Source organism: Malaya genurostris, chromosome 2 (genome assembly GCF_030247185.1).
Source record: "Malaya genurostris strain Urasoe2022 chromosome 2, Malgen_1.1, whole genome shotgun sequence".
NCBI lineage: Eukaryota > Metazoa > Arthropoda > Insecta > Diptera > Culicidae > Malaya > Malaya genurostris.
In genome coordinates, this window is record NC_080571.1 from 212,455,928 (window position 1) to 212,481,278 (window position 25,351).

General features: G+C 38.2%; 2 protein-coding genes across 3 annotated transcripts; one reads left to right on the plus strand and one right to left on the minus strand.

The window, feature by feature from the left end:
- Nucleotides 1-9,339: 9,339 nt before the first annotated feature.
- LOC131427408 (zinc finger protein swm) lies at nucleotides 9,340-17,921 on the minus strand. 2 transcript variants are annotated; one of them, XM_058590568.1, is made up of 3 exons: nucleotides 17,711-17,921; nucleotides 13,632-14,567; nucleotides 9,340-13,183 (listed from the first exon to the last, which is right to left on the minus strand). In XM_058590568.1, the coding sequence occupies exons 2-3, from the start codon at nucleotides 14,274-14,276 to the stop codon at nucleotides 10,535-10,537; spliced, it is 3,294 nt and encodes a 1,097-aa protein (XP_058446551.1). In that variant the 5' UTR covers nucleotides 14,277-14,567; nucleotides 17,711-17,921; the 3' UTR covers nucleotides 9,340-10,534. The 2 variants fall into 2 exon arrangements, with proteins under 2 accessions (XP_058446551.1, XP_058446552.1); XM_058590569.1 differs by lacking the exon at nucleotides 17,711-17,921 and adding an exon at nucleotides 14,631-14,742.
- A 122-nt stretch (nucleotides 17,922-18,043) lies between these two features.
- On the plus strand, nucleotides 18,044-18,849 carry LOC131427410 (NADH dehydrogenase [ubiquinone] 1 beta subcomplex subunit 6). Its single transcript, XM_058590570.1, has 3 exons — nucleotides 18,044-18,429; nucleotides 18,500-18,601; nucleotides 18,655-18,849. Exons 1-3 carry the CDS (start codon nucleotides 18,175-18,177, stop codon nucleotides 18,793-18,795), a joined length of 498 nt encoding a protein of 165 aa, XP_058446553.1. The 5' UTR covers nucleotides 18,044-18,174; the 3' UTR covers nucleotides 18,796-18,849.
- Nucleotides 18,850-25,351: the final 6,502 nt, after the last annotated feature.

A 25,351-nucleotide genomic window follows, 5' to 3' on the forward strand; every position in this document is an offset into this window, starting at 1 on the left:
ACTGTTTTATTTTGCCCAGGAAAAACGGTTCATTTTTGCCAGCAGCGTTTGAGCGAATGGCTTCAATTGCACTCAGACTATCTGTGAAGAGGAAATAATGGTTTGGAGATAATGTGACGATTACACTCAAACTATAATGAACTGCTGCTAGCTCTGCTATATAAACAGATGCAGGTTCTTGAAGCCTAAATGAGGCCGAAACATTATTGTTGAACATACCAAACCCTGTCGCTTCTTCAATTCGCGATCCGTCCGTATAAAACATTTTCTCAGAGTCAATATGCCTGAACTTACTTGAAAATATTTTTGGGATTTCCGTCGAGCGTAGATGATCCGGGATTCCACGCACTTCACGCTGCATGGATGTATCGAAAAATAAAGTTGAGTCAGGGGCACTTAGGATGCTGACACGGATAGGAATATATCTTGAAGGGTTGATTTCCTGTGACATATGGTTAAAATATACTGTCATAAATTTTGTTTGAGATCGAAGCTCGACTAGTCGTTCGAAATTATTAATTACCATGGGATTCAGCACCTCACATCTTATTAGCAGGCGTGATGAAAGCTCCCAAAATCGATCTTTTAATGGAAGAACTCCCGCCAGAACTTCAAGACTCATTGTATGTGTCGAGTGCATGCAGCCTAAGGCAATTCGCAAACAACGGTACTGAATTCGCTCAAGTTTGATAAAATGAGAGTTTGCAGCGGAACGAAAACAAACGCATCCATATTCCATCACTGAAAGTATCGTTGTTTGATACAATTTTATTAGATCTTGCGGATGAGAACCCCACCAAGATCCTGTTATTGTTCGAAGAAAATTTACTCTTTGTTGGCATTTCGTTATCAGATACCTAATGTGTCCTCCCCACGTGCATTTGGAATCGAACCACACCCCGAGGTATTTAAAAGTTAAAACCTGTTGGATCATTCTTCCCATCATATGGAGCTGAAGCTGCGCGGGATCATGCTTTCTTGAAAAGACGACTAACTCTGTTTTCTCCGCAGAGAATTCGATACCAAGATGAACAGCCCAAACGGACAAGTTATCTAAGGTATCTTGCAATGGTTTATGCAGATCAATAGCTTTGGGCCCAGTAACTGAAACCACGCCATCATCTGCCAATTGTCTTAGTGTACATGGGGTTACTAGACAGCTGTCAATGTCATTCACGTAAAAATTATAGAGGAGCGGACTGAGGCATGAGCCTTGCGGGAGACCCATGTAGCTAATTCTGAATGTTGCCAAATCGCCATGTGAAAAATACATGCACTTCTCTGACAAAAGGTTGTGCAAATAATTATTTATAACCGCTGGAAGTCCATGTTGGTGGAGCCTGTCTGATAGAACATCAATGGAAACTGAATCAAATGCTCCTTTAATGTCTAAAAATACAGATGCCATTTGTTGCTTTTGAGCGAAGGCAATTTGGATGTCAGACGAAAGTAATGCAAGGTAATCATTCGTCCCTTTATTTCTACGGAAGCCAAACTGAGTATCTGACAACAAACCGTTCGTCTCGACCCAAGTGTCGAGACGTCGTAGAATAATTTTTTCGAACAATTTTCTGATGCAGGACAACATCGCAATGGGTCTATATGAGTTGTGATTGGAAGCTGGTTTCCCCGGCTTTTGAATGGCGATAACTTTCACTTGTCTCCAGTCAGGTGGAACAATATTTTGCTCAAGAAACTTGTTGAACAATTCCAACAAACGTCTTTTTGCGAGGTCGGGCAGATTCTTCACCAAGTTGAATTTAATTCTGTCCAACCCAGGGGCGTTATTGTTACAAGACAAGAGTGCTATAGAAAATTCCATCATTGAAAATGGGTTATTAATAAAACCATTATTTGGAGGAGATTCCCGTATAATGCTCTGCGTAGGAACAGAATCTGGGCAAACTTTCCTAGCAAAGTCAAATATCCATCGGTTCGAGTATTCATCACTCTCATTGCCCACGTTACGATTCCTCATTCGTCTGGCCGTATTCCAAAGAGTGCTCATTGAGGTTTCTCTTGACAAACCTTCGACAAAATGTCTCCAATAGCTACATTTTTTGGCTCGAAGTATGCTCTTGTACTTGGTTTCTAAAACCATAAGTTTTTCAAAATTCTGAGGAGTTCCTCCTCCCCGTTTTAGAAACGTCTTGCAAGCATTTTGTTTTGCGAGTTTAGCCTCTGAGCACTCTTTGTCCCACCAGGGGTTGGGAGGCCTTCTGTTAGTCGTTGGCCCAGGAAAGCGTTTAGTTTGGGATTGTTCTGCTGCCTCCAGAATCGAACAAATGAGGAAGTCATATTCTTCAAGTGGAGGGAGCTCTTCCATTGAATTCAAAATACTAGAGATTCTACTTTGGTATTTAATCCAGTCGATATTTTTTGTCAAATCATATGGAATACTAGCTGAATTAGCAATACATTTGTTACAGCTAATTGAGATGATGATTGGTAAATGATCGCTACCGTGTAAATCAGGCAATATTTTCCAGGTGCAATCTAGTCGAATTGATGTTGAGCAAAGAGATAGATCTAATGCACTTGGGCGTGCAGGAGGTCTTGGGATCCGTGTCATGCTACCCATATTTAATACCGTCATGCTAAAATTGTCACAAATGTTTTGTATTAAAGATGATCTGCTATCATTGTAAACGGAACCCCACATCATTCCGTGCGAATTTAAATCCCCCAGAATCAATCGTGGAGCAGGAAGGGCTTCAACCATTTCATTAAGCTGTCGCTGTCCAACTTGTGCTTTTGGAGGAATATAAACCGAAGCTATGCAAATATCTTTGCCTTTAATGTTTATTTGGCAAGCAACAACTTCTATACTAGAAGTTGAAGGGATGTTTAATCTATAAAAGGAACAGCATTTCTTAATTCCCAAAAGCACTCCACCATACGGAGAGTCTCTATCGAGACGTATAATGTTAAAATCATTAAAATTTAAAGCTATGTTTGAAGTAAGCCATGTTTCGCATAAAGCAAATACGTCACATTTTTGACTATGCAATAAAATTTTAAATGAATCAAGTTTTGGCATGATGCTTCGACAATTCCACTGCAGGACAGTGATTGTATCATTTGCGGCGGGTGATAAATTATCCATCAAAAGATACAAAACCTGAGACAATTGGCCATTGAGCTGATAACTGCTTCAAAAAATTTCTAGCTATTGGAAGGAATGCCATTATGAGGGTCTTTAAGGGTTCAGATATATTGAATGCTGAGAAAATCCAGTCAACAATTTCCGAAAACTTCAGTAATCCTGTTGGTGGCTGTGAAATGGAGCCCACAGGATTATTACCTTTTTCTGTGCTAGATCCTGGATTGGTTTGTGAATTTGACAAACCAGGAGGCACAGTCTTTGGTTTTGACTTTTTTTGTTTAACACGGGGATCTTTTTTTGAAGATGAAACTTTAGGTGTCTTTTTTGGTAATTTGGAAGAAGACTTCTTTCTCTTAACTGACCCTTGGGTAGTGATAAACGAATTACCTTCACTATTTTCGTCAGAGTCAGAGTCCTCTGTTTCCTCTAGATTTGAAAACCCGTTTTCGGTTTCCAAAGGGGGGACATCAATGACCGTTTTAAGCATTTCTGCATATGTGCGCTTAGACCGTGCTTTTAAAGAAAGCTTAATTTTGTCTTTGTGCACTTTAAATGCAGTGCATACTGAAATATCCTCATGAGGACTTTCCCCACAATAAATACATTTTTCAATTTCCTTGTTGCAATCATTATCTTTATGAGGTCCTTCACACTTAATACATTTTGGTTTATTGCTACAGTAAGTAGCTGTGTGTCCGAATTTTTTGCAGTTCGTACAATTCATTACATTTGGAACAAAAAGCCGAACAGGGAGGCGAATTTTATCGACATAGACATGGGACGGCAACGCAGATCCGGCAAATGTCACTCGAAACGAGTCTGATGGGCGATAAACTTTTTTTCCCTCTTCATAAACTACTGAGTACAGTTGTTTGCACTCCAGTATTTTCACACCCTCAAGCATAGAGTTCTTGAAACGACCAACACCATGCTTGAGTAAATCATCTACCGAAAGACTCGCTTCGGTAACAACACCGTCAATTTCGACATCTTTGGAGGGTATGTAAACTTTATACTCTTTATTGAAATGTTCCGAAGAGACAATATCATTCGCGTGTTTCAAATTATTTACCACAACACGAATTTTATCGTTATTTACTTTTATGATCTCTTTGATTGAAGAGAATCGTGATGTCAAACCTTTAGAAATTTGGTAAATGTTTAATGGCTTTGATATACGTCTAAAAAAGACTATCCAAGGCCCAGAAGAGCTCTCCTGATATTTTTTCGTTCGTGGGGGTATCGGATTCATGCTAGGATTTACGTCCATGGATTCATCCATTACATTAAAATTTTTAACTAAACTTTAAAATAAAATTTGAAACCAACACTACACAGTACTCAATCAAAAGGAAAAGAAAAAACTCCTACCTTGAAATTGTTGTCTATCTCCGTTGCACTGCCTTGTAGATCCTCGTTGCTCTAGATGTTCTTGTTGGATGCTGATTGTTGGATGTGATGCTACTGCTACCTGACATCCAGCACCACTCGATTTCCGATTTACTTTTGTCTTCGCCAGCTGCAACCAGCGCAGGTCACCGGTGTATACCTGCGTGTTGTATGGCAGTGGAAAGACCGAGTTGTCTTGTCTCCTTCTTCCTTGTGCTCCGCACCGATATGCTTCTGCACCGAAGTGCCTTCGCACCGGTGTGCTTTTGCACTCTCCTGCTTCTGTGTGCTTTTGCACTCTTCTTCTTCAATGTGCCTTTGCACTCTCCTGCTCAGCACTTGTGGCTGTATATTGTGGCCTGGGTAGAGCTTGGGAAACGCCCTTTGTTGTTTCCTTCACCAGCTTGGCCCAGCACTAGGGCTCTCTTATGCAGCACGATTTTACGTTTTAACGGCTGTTGCCAACAGGTCTCTACCTGTAGTTCAACCGTTGTCGTATTTAACGCGTGTAAACTAACCAGCGTTATTAAACTGTACGCTTCTATACACAACCTTCTCGGTTGAACGGCTATTACTGAAATGAGATTAGATTCACTGGTGGCCAACAATAAAATAATATAATAGAGAAAATAAAATGGCGAACAATAAATTACTTTGTTCTCTAAACTTTACCTTCAACCTCCACTTTTCACCTGGATAAAATCGATTTCACTCCGGGTTGAAGTCTTCCTCGCTGTACCGGATAATTCCGTAACGATTGTTCAACAGGATATAAACCCAATATAATTCAATCCTCGTTCGTCACTGTTATGTTCCTGATGATTTCGGATGAGAGATGTACGTCTATCACTTAAGGTGAAATGTTGTGTCATAAAATGCGCGCAAAATTTTATCCGCTTCAGTTGAACGAACCGTCGCACAAAGCATACCAAGAAAAACGGACACATAGAAAAAAGAACTTTTTTCAATGATTGCGCGCAGTGGGCTTACCTCTCGTTATATTGGCTTTAAAAAAGACTGGACGTAATGGATTTTTGAATCCTTCACACTTTGAATGTATGCTAATTCAATCGTTATTGTTAATGATTACTATTACACTAGAGCTATAAATCATGAGTAATTATGAATGACTGACATGAGGTTATATGTATATGTATTGACCAATTTGCTAATCACGTATATGCCTGTTATTGTATCACGATAACATTTGGTTTGTATTTCATTCAGTAGCTTGTCAATGGTGAAGTTATAGTTTTGCTATAAAAATTGCTACAATCTAAAATAATACCTGTTATACGATATCACACAGCCAGGCTTTATTGCTTCAGCAACATCAATGCATTGAACTCAACAGAATTGGACATTATTAGCATTATAAATGACAGTTACTTAGAAAATAAACAATTTCTTACAATACCCATTTTATTGTATTCAACTCGTTTTTATTTCAACACAAAACCCAATGCTGCACAAATTCGCGTCATAATTTTATATGTAATTTTTGCTCACGATATAATGCCACTGTGCCCACCGTGCATTTCTCACACCACCTCAATACGATACACCAGCGCGCAAGCAATAAAAAAAAATGCGAAAAAGTTTATGTAAACTTTTTCAAATTTCGGTTGTTTTAGCTAAAATTTTAGAATTTTGAGTTGCATTTTCAGATTCTTTGTGAAATTCTGCTACAAACACTACTTTCCAGTTCTAAAATCATCCCCGTGGAACGGAACAGTTACCGTTTATACATTTCAAAAACCAATTACGGCTCGGCAAAGCAAAATTTCAAAATTCTAAGAATACTTAGTTATGATAAATTTGATTTAAAAAATTTAAGTGTTTTTGCTTTTTCGAAAATCGGTCTAGTTTTTGAATAATTGATCAAAAACGCGATTTTCGCATTCCGCTACATTTCACCTTAAGAGTTCACAGGTACAAGTGCCCGCTTTTGCTTAGTCGTATATTTCTTATCTTACGTGTGTTACACATGCGTTATGCTATAGATTGACGTTTGAAGGGGTGTAACAAATGTCTGTTCTCTGTACGTAGGCTGTAATTGGAAAGTATGGACGCAACCAAAAACCGCTGCCATTTCGCAATGGTTCAGAATCTGTCAATTTTTATGGCTGCGTACTGTTGTTCTCTAACCACTTGTGCAGTTGTTTATTCGTTTTCATTAGTTTGTTCCGAAATGCGTGGACTTTCAGCAGAACAACGTCGAAAAATTGTGTACAAATGGTGCACAGAACTGTCACTGAGATAGATAGCAAAAATGTAGGAGTAAGTGAAAAAGCCGTGCGAAATGCAATCAGGAAGTTCGGCGAGGATAACATCTTTGAGGATAAACCGAAAACGTGTCGAAAAAAAGGTCCTGCTAACCCTCAGTTGGATAAACGGATACTGAAGGCGTTCGAGCAAAAGAAGGAGGTTGCAGTTCGGGATGTGGCCAAAAAAGTGGGCACTTCGAAGTCAAATGTTCTTCGTGCTAAAGAACGCTTGAACCTTCGAACCTATAAGAAGCAGAAACAACCAAAACGTAGTCCGAAACAAGAAACATCGATCAGGCCGAGGGTTCAAAAGCTGTACAATACGATTCTTGCTGGAAATTTGAACTGCTTAATCATGGACGACGAAACCTACGTGAAACTCGATTACAAATCCTTGCTGGGACCACAATATTATACGGTGCAAGAAGGACAAGTGTTAAACCAGTCCGAGACATCGATTGAAGTCGAAAAATTTTGTAAGAAATGAACAGCGAAATATACATCATGGAATGTTTACAAAAACGACTTCTACCCATGATCCTGTTGTCTTCTGGCCAGATCTTGCTTCTTTCCACTACTCGAAATCAACGGTAGAATGGTATACTACAAAAAATGTCACTTTCGTCCTAAAAGACATGAATTCACTAAATTGCCCACAACTTCGACCAACTGAGGAATTTTGGGCAATAACGAAGACACATCTTAGGAAACATGTCTCGGCAGCCGAAACCATTCAACAGTTCGAAAAAGATTGGAAAAAAGTGTCAAAACTTGTCGCCTAACACGCCGCGGAGCTAACACATGGATCAATAAGTCCCGAGACTAAAGCAGAGATGGCGCTCGTAGTAAACCAGTAACCACGTCTTTCTAGAGTACTAACCTTTGCTTGAAACGGGTCAAAATTTTAAGTCGATCCGACCAGAAACAGCTGAGTTATCGAGGTTGGTGTAAAGTTGTTTTGTTGTTTGTTTAAAAAATGGAAAAAACCGAGTTTCGTGTTTTGATAAAACATTGTTTTTTAATGGGTAAAAACACCGTGCAAGCGAAACAATGGATTGAAAAATGTTATCCGGACTCTTCTCTATCAAAAGCAACGATTTGTCGGTGGTTCGCCGAGTTTAAACGTGGTCGTACAGACACAAATGACGCGGAACGCTCGGGTAGACCTGTGGAAGCCGTTACACCGGAAAATGTGAGTGAAGTGACAAAAATTATAATGAAAGATCGTAAAGTGAAGCTCCGTGAGATTGCTGAGATGACACAGATATCACATGGAAGTGTATTTACTATCCTTCATGAAAAAGGTTTTGTTCCAAGTGGGTGCTGCGATTGCTTTCGATTGAACAAAATGCACCCTGCCCTAAATCGATGAAAACAATGGCGAAATTGAACGAATTGGGCTTCGATCTGCTTCCCCATCCCCCATACTCGCCAGATTTAGCCCCCAGTGACTATTGGCTCTTTGCTGATCTTAAAAAGATTTGGCTCAAATGAGGAGGTCATCGCTGAAACTGAAGCTTATTTTGAAGCGAAAGATAAATTTTTTTATAAACATGGTATTGAAAAATTGGAAAAACGTTGGAACCATTGTATCACCCTAAAAGGTGATTATGTTGATGAATAAAAAAAAAATTTCAAAAAAAATGTTTCCATTTTTAGTCTCGGGACTTATTGATCCATGTGTTACATTCAGAAACGCCAGTTTTTATAGTAGCTTCCGTTCAGCTATGGGATTCCAGCACCGTCTTTCACCGAAGAGCCCATATGCTGATGAAATAACCGATCGGAATGCTTCGAGTGTCTGAATTGGCATGAATTCATGTCAACGATCACTCCCTTATTTCAAGGTTTTAAGGTATTTGCTTTGCTTACTATTTTAGCTAGTTATGAAGCTATGGCTATGATTGGTTGGATTCGAAAGGTGAACAGTTTCTTCGACGTAGTATTCGTGAGTTGGTGGACAAATGAGAAAAAAGTATAGCTTTCGAAGGCATCTACTTTGAATAAAGTATATTGAACTCATTACTTACAATCAAATGTATTTCGTTTCAAAAAATCCCGCGTTGCTAACCGACACATTTTGTATATTTTTCTCTTTTTCGCATGGGTCATTTCGGAGTATACTGAAAGCATATTTTTTGCACATGTCACTGAGATTCCGGACCTGGATGTGAAATTTAGATGGAAATCGAAAATTATTTTAAAAACAAATAATTGAATCTCGGTTCGAAAGTCGGTTTTCACAGTAATTGCATAGGTGTCACTAGGATTGTAGCACCAGCCATGCAATCGCCCTTATTCTGAATAACGACGTATTGATTTTTCGATCGAATCCTAGCTACCTTGGATTTAGCTAGCGTTATCAGGAATACGAATGAAATACGATCAAAAAAACGATAAGTCGTTATTCAGAATAAGGACGAATGGTTCTGTGCGTTATGAATCCGCTGCGAAATCCGTAGAAACAGAAGGTCAAATTCCACAAAAGGAATGTAATACCAAGACTTTGCTTTTTGTTCTACTCCCGAAATGCAAGATAAGATCACTGGAGGAGACGAATAAGGGAAATAAAACAAATTTTTATGTTATAGCTATCTTGAACTCTAGTTACGAGTTTCTGTAATCTTTTGTTTCTTGAAATCAAGCTTTATTTTTTCCGTTAGTCACTCACGAAACTTCTTGTTGCAATATGCCGATCTTTGAATAGTTGCTTTTTTGTCTATTTTTTCTCTTTTGTATTTTTTTCGGCAATATATTTTTTTTGTATTTTTTTTTTTAATTTTACTTGCGGATTCATTTCTGTCGGATTTTTTTACAATACAACCATAATTAATAAGATTATTTGACTGCCTCTTATTGTCGGGTCTGGTTGGATTGTGCCATGTAGAGTTGTCGCTGTTGGAGTGGTGCACTGTTATTTTCTGTAAGAAATGTGAAGAGAAGTAGACAAAAAAAAACGCAATCATCCAGGCAGTTTCTGCAGCACATTGAAGTTCCGGTCTAACGGCTGCTCGATGCGTTGATATCCGTCTGCTCCATATTCAGTCCTCATTTGTGTGGTGGATTTGAATATATATATTATAGTTACTTTAACATTTTCGCGCAGATTTAGATTACAAATCACTGTATGTACACTTATAATTTATTAGTTGTTTTTCACAAACTCTAGCTTTTACATCTATATGTATATAGATTTGAATTTTCTCATAATAATTAATTATTCGTAGTATAATTACTAGACTTTACTCAATAAAACTATCATCGTTTTGTTTCTTTTGTGTAAAAGCAGTTAGACTTTGTTTTACTTACGAAACTTGTTGTCCACCTATGACTTTTATACGGACCAAAAACAATTTAAATATCAGTGCCAATTAGAGACTTCCAAACGACTCAGCCTCAATCAACTTGTACTATTTTTTCAATCCAAAATAGTATTTTTGAACAGTAAAATCTAAACTTGTTTGTTTGTTAATGAAAACTCCTACCGATTGGTACTGAACCGGTTTTGTAGACTTTGCGGATGCGTTTTCCAACTGCTTCAACAAATCCAAACATTACAAAACTGTCGACTAAAAAGTTAGATAACAAAAAACAAAGTGGAGTGGAAAAAAGCTTACGAACTACATTTTGAAAAAAAATCCACTTAAAACGCAATTACAATGAAAAAATCAATTCAGTGAACTGTTCTTCCCGACGACGAGTGATGGCTCTTGCTATTCTAACTTTCTCCATGTCGAGGTTTCCGATTTCATTTCGCGAAAGAAGGAAATTATCAACGACGCCAAGAGCGATCCTCCGATTCCATATCCTCTTCTTCCTCTTCTTCTTCGACGAGTCGTACTTCGGACGTTTCCTCCATTGAACCCGTCTCCGTCAGTGTATCCATCGAGGCAGCCGAACTGGTATCCACTCCAACACCAGCCCCCACACCACTGTCACTGCCGGTATTGCTACCAACAGCTCCACTGTCCAATAATTTTTCGCAACTATCTGCGCTCGTCAGTTTGTCCTCGGAAGCAGAATCTCCAGATAATGACTTTTCCTTAGCCTCGACGTTGCCAACAACGGCATTCGATGTCGAGGTAACGTTGTTAATAACAGCCCAACCAATTTGCAGAGTTATGTCACGGAACACTTTCCCACGAACCAATGCTTTTTCCGCATTCTGGCGAATCGAGTAGCTGATCAGGAGTGACGGCACCGTCCTGTCCAGTTGATGTTTGGTTATTTCGCCAAAATGTTTGAAATGCCCTAGCAAAGCGTCTGCATCCTCTTCGGCAAATCCAGAAATGGCGATCGTTGTTGGACGCCGATCAACGCTGGTAGAACCGATGGGAGCCAGTCGGTTGTTGGATCGAATCGAGCGCACTCCCTGAGGCCCATACAGTTGTGGTTTGTTGTTGATGTTGTTGTTGTTGGAAACAGGAACATTGCCAACTGACGACACTGGTACCGAACCAGGAACCCGATTGGTGCGCTGCTCCTGGGCAATCAAATCCAACTCTGCATCGAGCATGTCCTTTTTCTGTTGCTCTTTAGTTTTTCGTTTCGGCAGCATCTGGGCTACGAGTTGATTCTGTTCGCTAGCGATTTCCTTCTTCAACGTATCGATCTTCGCTTCTAGTTCCTTAATAGACGTCAGTAGTTTGCTACGAGTCGGATCGTTTGCCTCGAATTTCTCCACCATCACGACCAGCGTGCGTAATTCTTTCAAATAACCTTGCATAAGATCATTCTTTCGCTTCTGTAAACTCTGGGAAAGTTCTTGTTTTTTCTTCATCAGTTCATTGGTAGCTCGGTTGATTTTTGCTGAATTTTTCATCCTAATCTGATTGGCGGTAACGATCGGAGTAGTAACCGTGTTGACTAACTTGGTAGCAGTGTTGGTGAAGGCATTTGCTACAACCGCCGGAGCAGCAGAAGCCGCCGATTCTCCTTCACTACCAGCAGCAGCAGCAGTACTGCTGCTGGTTGTTACTTCCTTCGCCGGTACGGGAGTTACATTCGTCGTAGTGTTTGCTACTGTCACAACATTATTGTTGTTCAGATTGTTAATGCTGTACTGGTTGGGATAAGATCTACGCAGTGAGTGCTCTGTCTTGGCTGCCGGAGTAATCGAAGGTTGATCGCCAGCCACCGCGGGACTGTGCCAAAATACTTTGATGAAACGATTGTTCAACACCGCTTCAGTGCTGCGATAGGCAACATTCGCTTCGGCATGCGTCGAAAACGTAACGATCGCTGCCTCCGGATCGCCGTCATAGCTGATCTGGATGTTGACGATTTTACCGAATTTCGAAAAATGATTGTTTAGATGCGCTATGGCGTTTAACCCTCTCGGAATTTTCCGCAACTCAAGCGAACAGTTTTGCTGAGGATTAACAGCTCCTCCGGTGGTGAGTTGGTGTCCAGTCACCCTCGGACCCAGTCGATTATTTAGTGGAAGTTTGCGCTTCAAATGTCCATCGGCTATAGCAACGGCATCTTCCGGTTCGAATCTTCGTTTGGGTTGCTGAGCAGACACATCACCTCCTTTATTGGCATCTACTACCGGTACCGAGATCAGTTCCCTCTGAAGCGGGGTAGTTCCGATTGGATTTCCCGGGAAACCTGCCGGAAATCCGGGTGCGCCGCCTCGGAAGTTCCCACTCAACGCAGCTCGAGGTCCGAATCCACTCACACCCACCCCGGCAATGTTTCCCAACCGTTGAGCAATCGATGGTCTGCCCGGTGGAAAAGTTGGTGGTCGATTCCACAATTCCGGTGCATCGGGGCTGTACTCGGGATGAATCGGGCCGGTTCGCAGCTGAGCAGCTGACTGAATCGTAATCAGTGCCGAATTATTGATATCTTCCAGCACAACCGGATCAACACCGTGATCCCAGGGACAGGTTTCCCCTCGCATGCAGTAACCTTTTTCGTCGAAATCCCGACAACGCTGACGTTTCGCAGCCAGCAAAGTTGACTCCACCGTAGAAGAAGAATGTTCCATCGTGGTGGCAGGAGTAACAGCCGGAGCGGTTGCAGTAGCCGGCGATTCCGAACGTGCCATCTTACGGCGATCTACCACCGGCGATGGAGACCTGCTGCCAGATTGACTTCGATTGACGGTGCGCACAGTGCTGCCACTGCCCGTACCACCACTGTTATTGGCATTACCATTCCCAGTACCACCGGTGCGTCGATTCTCGTACGAATAGGTCTTTCGTTCGTAGCGCCGAAAAGAGTCTGCGCGTCCGACGGGTGATTTGTTGCGATATTGACGATTCAACTTCTCCCGGTTGGACTCGCGTACCGGAACTCGATCTCGAGAACGCGAGCGCCTCGACTCACGCGATCGTTCGAAGGACCGAGATCGGGAACGGGACCGCGAGCGAGATCGGTTCGATATCCGGCGACCTCTGTTGCGACTTTCCTTGCTCTGTGGAATGAACAACAAAAAAAAATAACAATGTTTTAATTGATAATTAGAAGCCAAAAGTAATTAAGGCTTTTTGTTGCATTGAGTCGATGATGTAAATGGAGTTCGAAAAAGGCAAACCAGACAACTAATTAACTAACACAGAGGGCACATTAATTGGATATAATTCAAATCGCGAAACTGTGTCACAAGTCACAGTAGCTTCGATGACGTCACCGCGGTAATAATTCAAACTGCTCCGCTCGACCAGTGCACTCGATAAATAAAAATAACACGCGGCTGACTGTTCCGAGGTTGAATCACTTATCAGTTAAAAGTATTAAACGTATTTTGAAAACGAGGGAGCTTTTAATCTTTAAAATTTGTGTGACTGCTGAACTTGGTGTTCAATGTATCTTATCTCGACTAAATATACAGAATATTAGTAATTGTCAAACCGGTCACTTACATGGTCGTCTTTATTGCTCGAACTTTTTATGGGAGCCTTTCCGATGCTAGTAGTGGTGTTTGGAGGTGAAACTATGCTATTGGTGGCAGATACGGATAATGCTCCACTGCTGGCGCTACTCAAGGGTTCGTTCGAATCTTGAAGCGCACTGCCAACTGATGATGTTTTCTCTACTGCAGGAACATTTCCGGCTAGGGGATCTTTGGAAGTCTTATTACTGTTGTTGTTGCTACTGTTGCTGCTACTGCTACTGATGTGATTTTCGTGCAGGGGAGGCGTGAATTCTCTTTTGATGCGCACTTTCGATTCTTCCGTGACCGTCACATTTGGGGTCTGGGTGTCGACAGGGACCGTCGGTTGCTGAAGAGCTATGGCTGCCGCCAAAGCTGCCTCCTTGGCTTGGGCAATCTTTATGTATTCTTCACCTTTGATTGATCGAAAAAGCTGCTCTAGAAATGGTTCCGTTTCTTGGCCGAGAAACACATCCAGTTGCTCTTTCATACAATCTCGTAAATCTTTTTCTGGTTTATCTTTTTTCAGTAGAGCCAACACATACCGAGCTAGGGCCGCCGGATCTGCATCACACAACGGTTCTAGAACTTCGGTTAACCAAGCCTTCAACGCATCCGGATTGTTGATGTGCATTGCTGTACTTTAGTAGTTCGAATTGACCTCCCGGATGAATCGTTGACAACACGTAGATATTCTTACTTTCCTGCCCCGAACACAAAACACGTTTGCCGTTCGACACTATTCCTAATAAAATCCACACACGGAGATATTTCGATGTATTGTGTAATAATGGCGCTGCCCGTTGGGCCGCTAGTGTGCGTACAGCTGCTGCAGAAAAATTTTCTCCTCTACGATTGCTTCTTCTTCTTCCTCTTGACTATCCTTTGCGAAAATGCAGCGAATCAACTTGATTGCTGGCTGAATCTAAAATAAGAACACATCGTTTTAGTTCAACACACTATTTACATTAAGCGTAGTAGGATTCACATTTTTAAAAAGATTTTCTGCTAATCAACACACTAAAAACTGGTGATAAAATGAAAAGAAATTCCGTCCACTCTCACTATGCTCTTGCCTTATTCAACTCAGCCTACCCGTGTAGCAGCGCTGCCAGTAATTTAAGTAAACTAATAGACTGATGCATTCGAGTAGTTGTCAATAAAAAATTGAACATAAATTTGAATTTCTTCCGAAGGGATAAATCACACTGAACTCAGAGCTACCCGTAAAAAACCATTGATTTAACAGCATAAACAATTGATTCACAATTAGATCTATGAGTTACAATACATTTTATTGTATCTTGACAAGATTTTTTTCATTTCCAACAATTCAATATACACAAGATCTTTTTTATGCGATATTTTATGCGACTTTTTTGCGAATTTTCAGAGTTATGCGGTTTTTTTTTATGCGGTACGTAAACTCGCATAAAAAAAGACTTCAGTGTACTTTATCATCGATTCTACAATTGAATTTTCTTGTACACGTTATCCAAGAAAACGAGTATGAGCAAATTTTATGATTTGAATTGTTACGATACTTAACGACCTATGCATTCTATTGTAAAAAGCATGTTCACAATTAATTGAATAGTGTATAACAATACATTAAAATATTTTTCAATGGTCAAAGCAAAATTGTTAGAGGTTTTGTGACCGCAAATCGTATTGTTTTTCTAACATATTTTTTATTCGGGAAACTCAGACTAAGAAACTAATTTTATTTCGAAATACTATCAGGTATTCTCATAAGCGGCCCTTACACGAGTCATCAAAAAATGCATTACTAAAAAATAATATAATTTTAATGAACGTGTATGGTGCAGTAATGACGAGTTTTCTATCAAATTTGAAACACATCATTACTTAGTCATCATTAAAAATTACAAAAATAATTCTCGTGTAAGGGCCGCTTATAGCGTCATTAAAAGTGTAACTACTAATATGTAATGTCATTTTTAATGAACATGTAAGGATAAGTAATGAATTCTCCATACAAATTTGGAATGTCATTACTTTAGTTGCCATTAAAAATGACGATAATAATGCCCGTGTAAAAGCCGCTATAGAGACCAGCGTTCACTTTCACTTTCACAAATCCCTTATAACTCCAAACAATTTTATTCGATATAGAAATAGAATATTTTAGAGAAATTTTCGTGATGATTCCAAGCCAGGCCTTTAAACTATATATTTTTCGATCTCTCATTTCAATGAAATTATCGAACATATCGCAAAACGTCACCATGTTATTTTCAACATAGGGCCAGAACATTTTTCTGGCCCGAAGAGGCGAATGACTTTAAGGTTAAAACCTCTATAAACGAATAAAAAAAAACATGTTTTGATATGTTTAATTTTTGGGTAATCAAATCTTGAGGAAACTATGAAAGATAGAAAGCTTTTCAAATCTCCTTCGGTAATTCCATTGAATTCTCATAGTTGAACAATTCAATTTTTCTATTCTGACGGCTATATAAAGACAAAACAACATATGTGGAAAAGGCAAACTCAAAAGTGTTAATTGTTTCAATGCATCTCAAACACGCAGAAGAATCTCGGATGTTTAAAACAACATAACGTTCGTAACGCACATCGAACCAAAACCAACCGAGATTTCGAAGATTCAATCAAAATATGCTTGCTACAAACAACAACTGCTAAAACATTTGTTGTTTAAAACAAAATATCGGTTGAATAAAAAAATCTATACTATAACTATATCAACAAAAAAATTAATGATTATCCGGAATTTCTATTATATAATATATTTTTCTGCGTAAGCATTGTGTACATGATTTTCAACATAGATTTAGAATTTAATGTTTAAATTAGCTAAATTTTTGTTATGGGTAATCATTCAGTGACATCACAAATAACAGACATACAACTTCAAACCTTATCTCTAATCTTTCTCAATCGGGGACACCCTTTTTTTTTGTTCACTAAATCATCGATTGGAACCGGCAAACACGATTTTGTCCCGGCCGTCAATTTTCCTGGGTACACCACTACAGCACACAAAATAGTCTTTGTCTGGCTGTTCATTTGAAATTGTTCTTATACGAGCCCATGCATCTGTTATTTGTAGTGACATCTTCCGTTTTATAATAAAACCGGAAAATAAACCCAGAAATGACTATAAAAATATTATAAAAATAGTAGTATTTCGGTCATAGTGACCGAAAAGCTTAAAATTATTATTAATTTTCCCATGCTTGATATACACAAAACTTTGTTTAACCAACACCTTGAATGTATAATTGAAGTAACTGATCCAGTACTCAAACCACTCGTTTCATAAAAATCAGAATCATGACAAATACACTCAAGAGCGATTCAGGATAACTCAAAATTACGATAATTATTTGTGTTAATCTTGTCGTTTTTATTTGAGAAAACAAACTGGTCCAGGGTAGTTTCATCAAACACTTTTCACGAAACTACGTTGGGCTCGCAACAGGGGTTGAAGCAAACCTGACATAAAAACCAGGTTTGAAACTAATGTCGTTTTCGCTTGATGCCAAACCTAACCCAGTTTCCACTCTAACTGCTGTCAAACCGTTTGTTTGAAGCTAGTTTCGAACCTAGTTTTAACGTTGTTGAACTGAAAATCGAGTCAGTTTCGAACCTGGTTGTTATATCAGGTTTGCTCAAACCCCCGTTGCTAAGTGCTAAATCAACACAGTTTCGTGAAAAGTGTTTGTTTGATGAAACTACCCTGGGTCAGTGTCAGTGTTCTCAAGCGAAAACGACATAACTAAATTTTCAGCTCAACAGCGTTGAAGGTAGCTTCAAACAAACGGTTTGACAGTAGTTAGAGTGGTAACTGGGTTAGATTTGGCTGGCATCAAGCGAAAACGACATTAATATTACTCGTCTATTTGCTTGACAAAACAACGGCCGATAAACTGGCAGCTCTGCTTTGTGGCTCGTGATCGTCCTTCATGTCATTTCTCGTACACCTCACGAACGTCGTATACGCCGTCAGGGAGGTTGAAAAGTTACATAAAAATAGCTCAATAAACAATCGCTCCATGCAGCGATTTTTTCCGAACTCCTCACCTGTGCGAGATGGAATCCAGTGGCAACAACTATAACATCCGTTTTTCACACTGATTTGCGTGTAACACTTAACATTCCTAAATTCAATAATGGCGTAGAAAAAAGAACAATCTTTTTCTTTCGAAAAACCTTCCACTACGTTTTTCACTTTGAATACGCAGCATACAAAACACTTCTCGTCTACTCACTTGCTCTTTCGTTACTGTCTTATTTCTACTTTGCGAGAATTTTCCCGAAGGATGTCAAATCATTACAAACCACTGCTAAATAAATTTACATGTATGCTTGAAATGTCAGAATGACACATCTTATCATATTCATACGAGTTTCAACCCACTGGGCATTTTGTTTTTCTTTCTGCTGCTGGCTGAGTGTGCCAGTCTAAAAAATTAGCTTTTCAATATCGTCGTCGTTGACAAAAGTGAACGATTTTCTACGAGTGGCTTATAATATTTGAAGTTACGATGACTTCCCCGGCTTCCCAAACCGGCGGTGCAACGCCCATGACCATCACGGGCCGAATGGTCCGTGAACGGGAGCGTTTGCTCAATATGACCCCGGAGGAGCGTATGTGGCGTGCTCAGTGGCTGAAGGATCAACAATTGTCCCCTAACGAACCTCGTTTCGTTCCGGAATATTGGAGAGAGCGTATAAATCCAATTCGACGATTTTATCGTGCACCTCTTGATCTAGTGCAGAAAGGCTTGACTCCGGTTATAGTAAGTTTACAGAAGAATGCAGAATTTGCATTCCATGATTATGTAATTGTGTTTCTATACAATTTTTTAGGGCCATAATTGGGCTTTTGCGATTCGTTTCTGGACCGGTAAAATTGCATTGGCAGCATGTTCTATTTACGCAGGATATTACTATTTCAAATACAATCAAAACGTAAGTGACTGATAATTCTTCATTGTTTGAAAAATGACAATGATTATTTTTAGGACTGGACTCGAAAAGGTGGTTGGCGTGTGATTAGCTCCCGAAACGCAGTATTTCCGGGCGATGAGGGTTTCCCCAATTATCCACAACGTTCCAGTCATAGCGATTATGCTGCTCGTGGCTTCAAAGAATCACCGATATAAATAAAGAGTTTTCTTTTAGTACATTTGTGGGAAATAAATAATTGCACATATTTATTGTTCTGGTTTGATTTTCTGTATAATTTGAGTCATATTAACATTCCCGTCTCGAAGTAAATATTTTACGTAGATCTCGCCTGACTCTAATCGAATTTAGAACACCAAGATTAAATGGTTCAAAGCAATTCTCCGGAGCTAAATTGACCGAATCGAAGATTCCTAGATTATTTTTCGATTTTGCATGTATAACTAGCATCAGGGGGTGTACGTTATTTGACTGAAATTTGTTTGGCATGAAATAAAATTTATGCCGTCGGAACCGTAAAGCAGCTTGAGTGACCCAATCACTAATCGGAAGCGATGGCCTCTGGTACCGATTGCACGCATACCAATATGATTTAAATGTTACAAGAGACGAGAAAAAATCTCGTCGAGCTGAGTCGAATGGTGTATTACAGTATGGGTCGGTGAGGCTCCGTTCGAAAGTTGAAATTCCCAGAAATTCTATTACTTTTCTATAGGGAAAGGTAAAACCTTTTCTTGGCATTCAAACATTGCATTCTCATTGAAACATATTTTTGCATTTTCTATAGAAAGGTAGTAACATTGCTGGAAAACCCAACTTTCGAACGAAACCTCGGAGACCCAAAGCGACGACACGACCAGGCACTTCGAAGAAAAATCGCAATGAAAAGTGTTCGTGAGCGATTTACCGCCAGTTACCAAAAATATAGCGACCCCTTGATGACGATCAAAATAATCTTCTTGAGCAACACTGTTTAAGTTGCTACGAACTAGTTACCAAGAAGCCCCATAATAAATAAACAAACCAGTCGAGAATGTTTTGAAATAGTTTTTTAATTTAATTTTTGTGCCATCAACGTAAAATTAAAAGAACTCAGAAGCTAAGATTGTGAAAGTTGCACGAGACACCGCGAGCTATCGGCCGGGGACTGGTACCCCTGAAAAATTTAATTATTAAATACGACAAAGTTAGACGATTTCACAATACGCTAGGTACGATGAATGAATTAATAATAATTAAAAATAATTAATATATAATTTATCATGAATTAGAGAATTATCCTGCACCAGAGCCCACGTTCAATAGTTGATCATGAACGAATTTTAATATTAAATGATACATTCATCTATCAAGTGAAGGTTACAACGTTCTTTTTGTATTCGCGCCGACCGGAACAATATCCAAATCTGACACTAAATGTAGTGCTACGATAGACAGGCTTCATTCTATATAATCATCAAGTTACGGCCTATATTCTGCTTGAGAACCAATTATAAAATTATTTAAAGTAAATTAAACATGAATTCTATTTATAAGTGTATTCGCATCTGCATATGAAGTGCAATTGCATTTCGTAGAATAGTACTGATATACCGGATTGACTCAGCTTTGTCATTCATATTTCGGTACTAAATCATCAGATTGATAATAAGATTTATTATGACGGATTCAATGACTCTTGCAGTTTGCCAACATTTTAAAACTCATTTATTTGGTTTGCTAACATTTTAAAACTCACGTCACAGATCTGATCTGAAGACTGATTACTTTGAATTATTTAACAAGTATCAACGGATATTGAAATGTTATGTGAAACCGACAACTTTGCCGCGAAATAAGGATCTTCCACCTGTGGCAGCTTATTATGTTTACATTCCTCAAGTCTTCAATATGCAGTAACCATGGTTTTGGTAACTGTTATTCAAAATCAACAATTCATCAACTTGTGTTGCCAGTTTGAATAGTTTTTCAGGAGATTTCATTTTGACATTACTAGTTACTGAGGGGTAGTTCAATTTGCGATACAGTTTTGATAACCGAGTGGCAGGTCGTGTCGTCGCCCAAAGTATACACTAATGTCTGTGTGTGCACCTTTCAATGTTTTTTTTTTAATTTTTTATAACCTATCATTTATATCAACTGCCTAGTTTTTAAATTCAAAGCACAGTAACTTCTTTTCAAACTGATTTTGCAAGTTAAATTTACTATGACAATGTTTGGCAAGAAATTGACAAGTAAAATATTTATTATTTTTATCAAAATATTTATTTATATTTATTTAATTGAAAATATATCAAATATTTTTGCTCATATTTGCTACTCATATGGTCAAACTGAAGACGATCAGTATTACGCAAGCTTTCAATGCAGAATTCTGTAAATAGTCATACGATTCATACGGTAAATCTGAATAGTCGCCGAGTACGGTAGAAATCGTTTTGTCCATATGTTAAAATTATTTTCCAATATCCGAACTTCTGTCAATACTGATTGTCGTGAAAACTAACTGTCAAACAGTTAATAAAATTTTCAGTGTGTCTTTTTATTGATCAAACGAACCCAATCTTGAAGCCTTTTTCGAATAAATTGAGGTACAGGTGAAAAAGTTTTTGAAACATTAGAACTACTCAAAGCTTCTCGTTTACTTATAGGCAGAAAATAATTTCATATGACTTGTTCACTTGCTAGCTACACATATCGTTCGAGGGAAATTTCTGGTAGACTCGACGGATTGTACAGTGTTCTGGAAGGCGGAATTTCGGCCAATCGGGACATTTGGTTTCTAAAACACTTTTTGTCGTGAATACGACTTACTTTACTATGGGGCGCCTTTTCAAAATTTACCCTCTGGGAGTGTGATAAGTTTTTGATCGAGAATATCTCTTGTTATACTTAACGCAACACCATAATTTTTTCTCCATGCTATCAGAAATATAATCAGGAATTTGTGAATAAGTTTTCAACAATGTAAAATAATCAAAAATGATTCAAAAACTATGTTTTCTCAAACTTTTGGAAACAATGAGGAAAACTCACCACGTATGCTTGCCATTTTCGCACCAGGACGACGGTTTTGAGGTAGTCAGCCACATATCAGTTCCGATGTTCTACTGGCCGAGTGTAATAGGATTTGACCGAGGATTGTTATTTTTTCTAGTAAGTAAGACGGAACTGAATATTGTGCTGAGTTCTTCCACCAACATTAGTAACAATGGGGTGGTAAACCTAGATTGTGGTCCACCTGAATTCTGAAGTTGATTTTTAGTTCCAAATTTAGTTTCATACTTCTATTTCAAAATTTAGTTCTAGATTACAGGTTCAGAATTTTAACTATGAATCCTATTTCTGGATTTTGAAATTGGTTTCAAATTTAGTTCCTTATTCAGGGGTTCGAATCATTCCAGAGATATGATTTAGGATTTTATCATACAGAATTAATAAACGAAATTCAGGATATGAATTTTAGATTCTGATTCTAAATATTAGGTCTGAACACCGAACCTTTATTCAAAAAATGAATTCAAAACCAGAGTTTAATTCCTAATCTAAGTTTCAGAATTTATTTAATCAATTCAGTTTCAGCATTCATTTCCAGAATTCAGAAACTACATGTTGGAACAGTGAATTGTGAACAAGATTTCTGGAACTAGATGCTGGAACTGAATTTAGTTCCTTTATTAAGACTTGGAATTCAAGTTTAGAATTTAGTTCTATAACGCAAGTCAGAAAATTCTAAAAATAACTTCAGTTCCTTACTTCTAGAGCTAGATTTATGACCTGAGTTTTTGATCTAGATTCCGTTGTATATATTAGTTCTTGAATTTTAACAGTTCTAAACATTGGACAAATTACGCAAAGCGGTTTTTTAGAACCACTAAAGTATTTCCAAAATAATTTGAAGAAGTTTATTTCTACTGAGTATCTAAATCTACAAAACTGTATTTATTCCGTGTTATTTAATTGTATGGTTGAATATGTTTGCCGTCAATTAGTTGTACTGTAGTAGAGATGCATCGTTAAAATTCTGGGAGCGAAGCAATGAAAGTTGCAAAATATACACAATCTAATACGAATGATTATCTTTATCCGGAATTGAGAAAGAAACATGTCTGTTTTATTCGTATTCATGTCCTCCAGTTATGTCTGTGACATTACCCACCCGCCTTTTATTTTTTCGTGGATGTACAGTGTAATAAAACCACAACAACGACTGATTCGAATTTCCTTCATTCGTGTCTGTGAAAAAGATCCAAATCCGAAAAACCTAATCGTAAATTGAAAATTTATGCTGTTTTTTGAATTCCGAAAATCCATTCAAATCCTCAATTTGAACCAAAAGAAAACAAACAAACAAAATTACCGAACCGTTCACAAGATCCATTTGACTTGTATTTTGCATTAGTTGTTTGACAATTAAGCAATTACCGAACGATTGGCAACCAATTCGATTACTGATCTGATTACCGAACAGCTGTTGAAAATTCGGTAGATAATTACTGAATTCTGCGAAATTTTCTAAGTATATACTCCAGCCCTAGGGTTGGTTGGCCGATTATTTAGCCGCATTTGATTGTTCACATCTTTTTCCCCTGATTTTTCGTTCAAAATGATAAAAGTTACATACACACTTAATTTTCTTTACCGAACTCAGTAATAATTTTACCGACTTTTACTCAGCTGAACGTACCACAATCAGTTCAGTAATTTATTTATTGACGAACGTTCCGTAATACTGAAGTTTATTCGAGCTGTCATTTTTCACTATACTGATCAGTAATTTTTGATGAGGGCTCGGTAATATTATACTGTTTAGTCAGCACGGGAAGATAACCGAACGTATTCTCATAAACAACCAATTAGTTCAGTTATTCGTACAGTTCAGTACAGTATGAAATCAATATCGAATATTTACTTTAATGTTTGAAATTTCGGTTTTTCATTTGATAAGTTGAAAAATCTCAGTTTACTCCTTCATCGTCCTCTGTCTGTTGGCTCCTGACTTTATCGACCTGTTACAAATGAGAAGAGCATTGACCTGTAACTGGTACTTTGCTAACTGAAAATGAATGAAGACAAATAGAATTGCCCGCAGAATTGCCTTAATCGCGAGAACCAGCCAATATCACGAAAAATCACACAACACAGTAAATTCGAACATCGAACGTATCGTGCACGAAAGCTTTTGATTGCATTTGGAACAAAATTTAAGTTTACATTGTGTATCGCTAGAAGAAAAGACTGATTATAATCTATAGATACCAAAGCAAAAATCACAATGATGAAGACGGGTATAGCTTCTCTTTTCTTCTTTGCCTAACAGCTATAGTCCTGGAGTGTCCTCTGCTGTATTTAGCATACGTCTCCACATAACTTGGTCCATGGGTGCTCGTCGCCAGCCACTGAAGGCACGAATAGTTCATAGGTCACCCTTCACTTGGTCGATCCACGTTTTGTAGATGCCCAATTTCGTGCGGTGGCGTACTTTTCTCGACCGAAGGGTTTTTCTGAAGGGTTCGAAGAGCGAGGATCAACACAAGTGGCACGATTTTCCGAAAGCTTTTAGATTTTCCGAAAGCGCACTCATGATGCGTGCACACTTTATACAACAGTGGTGTATGTATGTGAAAGAGATGAATTCTCGTTGAAGTTGTCAGTGCGAGGGGAGAAATTTTGCTTGCTCTTCGTCACACAGAGGAGAGGAGATTGACATCTCTGGTATCGAGAAGATATTTTTTTGTTTGTCTTCAATAATGTTTCGTAATTCCCAGTGGATTTTGTCGACCTGCATCGGTTCGATCATCGCTCCGCATATCGGACCGCTTGAGTACACTCTGAGAAATGAGGCATGTTTAAAATAGTGAAACTGTTAGTAGATTTTTTAATGTGATTTAAGATGAATTCTAACCATATATTTAGCTAATTGTTCTTAACAATTTTTTCCTTCAACATCAACAATGTTCTTTGTTTGATTTGAAAAAAAAAATTTGTGTAGTCAAATGAAAAAATATATTTTTGGCTGATTCTATTGTTGAAATAAACTAACTATTTATTACATGTCAACCAAAGTTGAGTTGATGTTATCGGCAATGTCTATGTTGATTCAATTCTGCTATACCTTTATATCAAGAAAAAAATTGGTTCAATTTATTCATGATCTTTTTTTGTGTTTAGATACAACAAAGACCGATATTTAAATGTACCATATTAAGTTTATGTCTTATAAACCAGAGAGCTATTTTTTTCCGCGTGAATAAACAGCGTTTTTTTCGCCCTAGGATAGAGTTTGTGCGCGTTTTGAAAGTAAAATATATATGCTTTTGGTTTTGAACAATTATACGCTTGGATTGAGTTATTTATTATTTGATTGCAGAAATCTTGACCGGACTGATAAAGCACCAAAACATTGAATACTAATTAAAATATCTGGGCTTCATTGTAGTTTGTAAATAATTTTTATGAATTTGAAAACGAGCATAAATCGAAATAAAGTGATATCAAAAATTTCCTTGCAAATTATTTCAAAAAAATCATTTATCTTAAAAACAAACAAAAATGTGTGATTATAACGTTAATTGAAATAGCTTAATTAAAATTCATTTATTTCAACTGAATAGTTTGTAAATTAAAAGCGCTAAAAATAATTAACTTAAACTAGAGTTCGTTCGTTTTAAACAAATTTTTCCAATTGAATTTACTGTGAAATTGTTTGACAAGAAATTGACAGGAACGCGCAAGTAAAATCTATGTCATTTT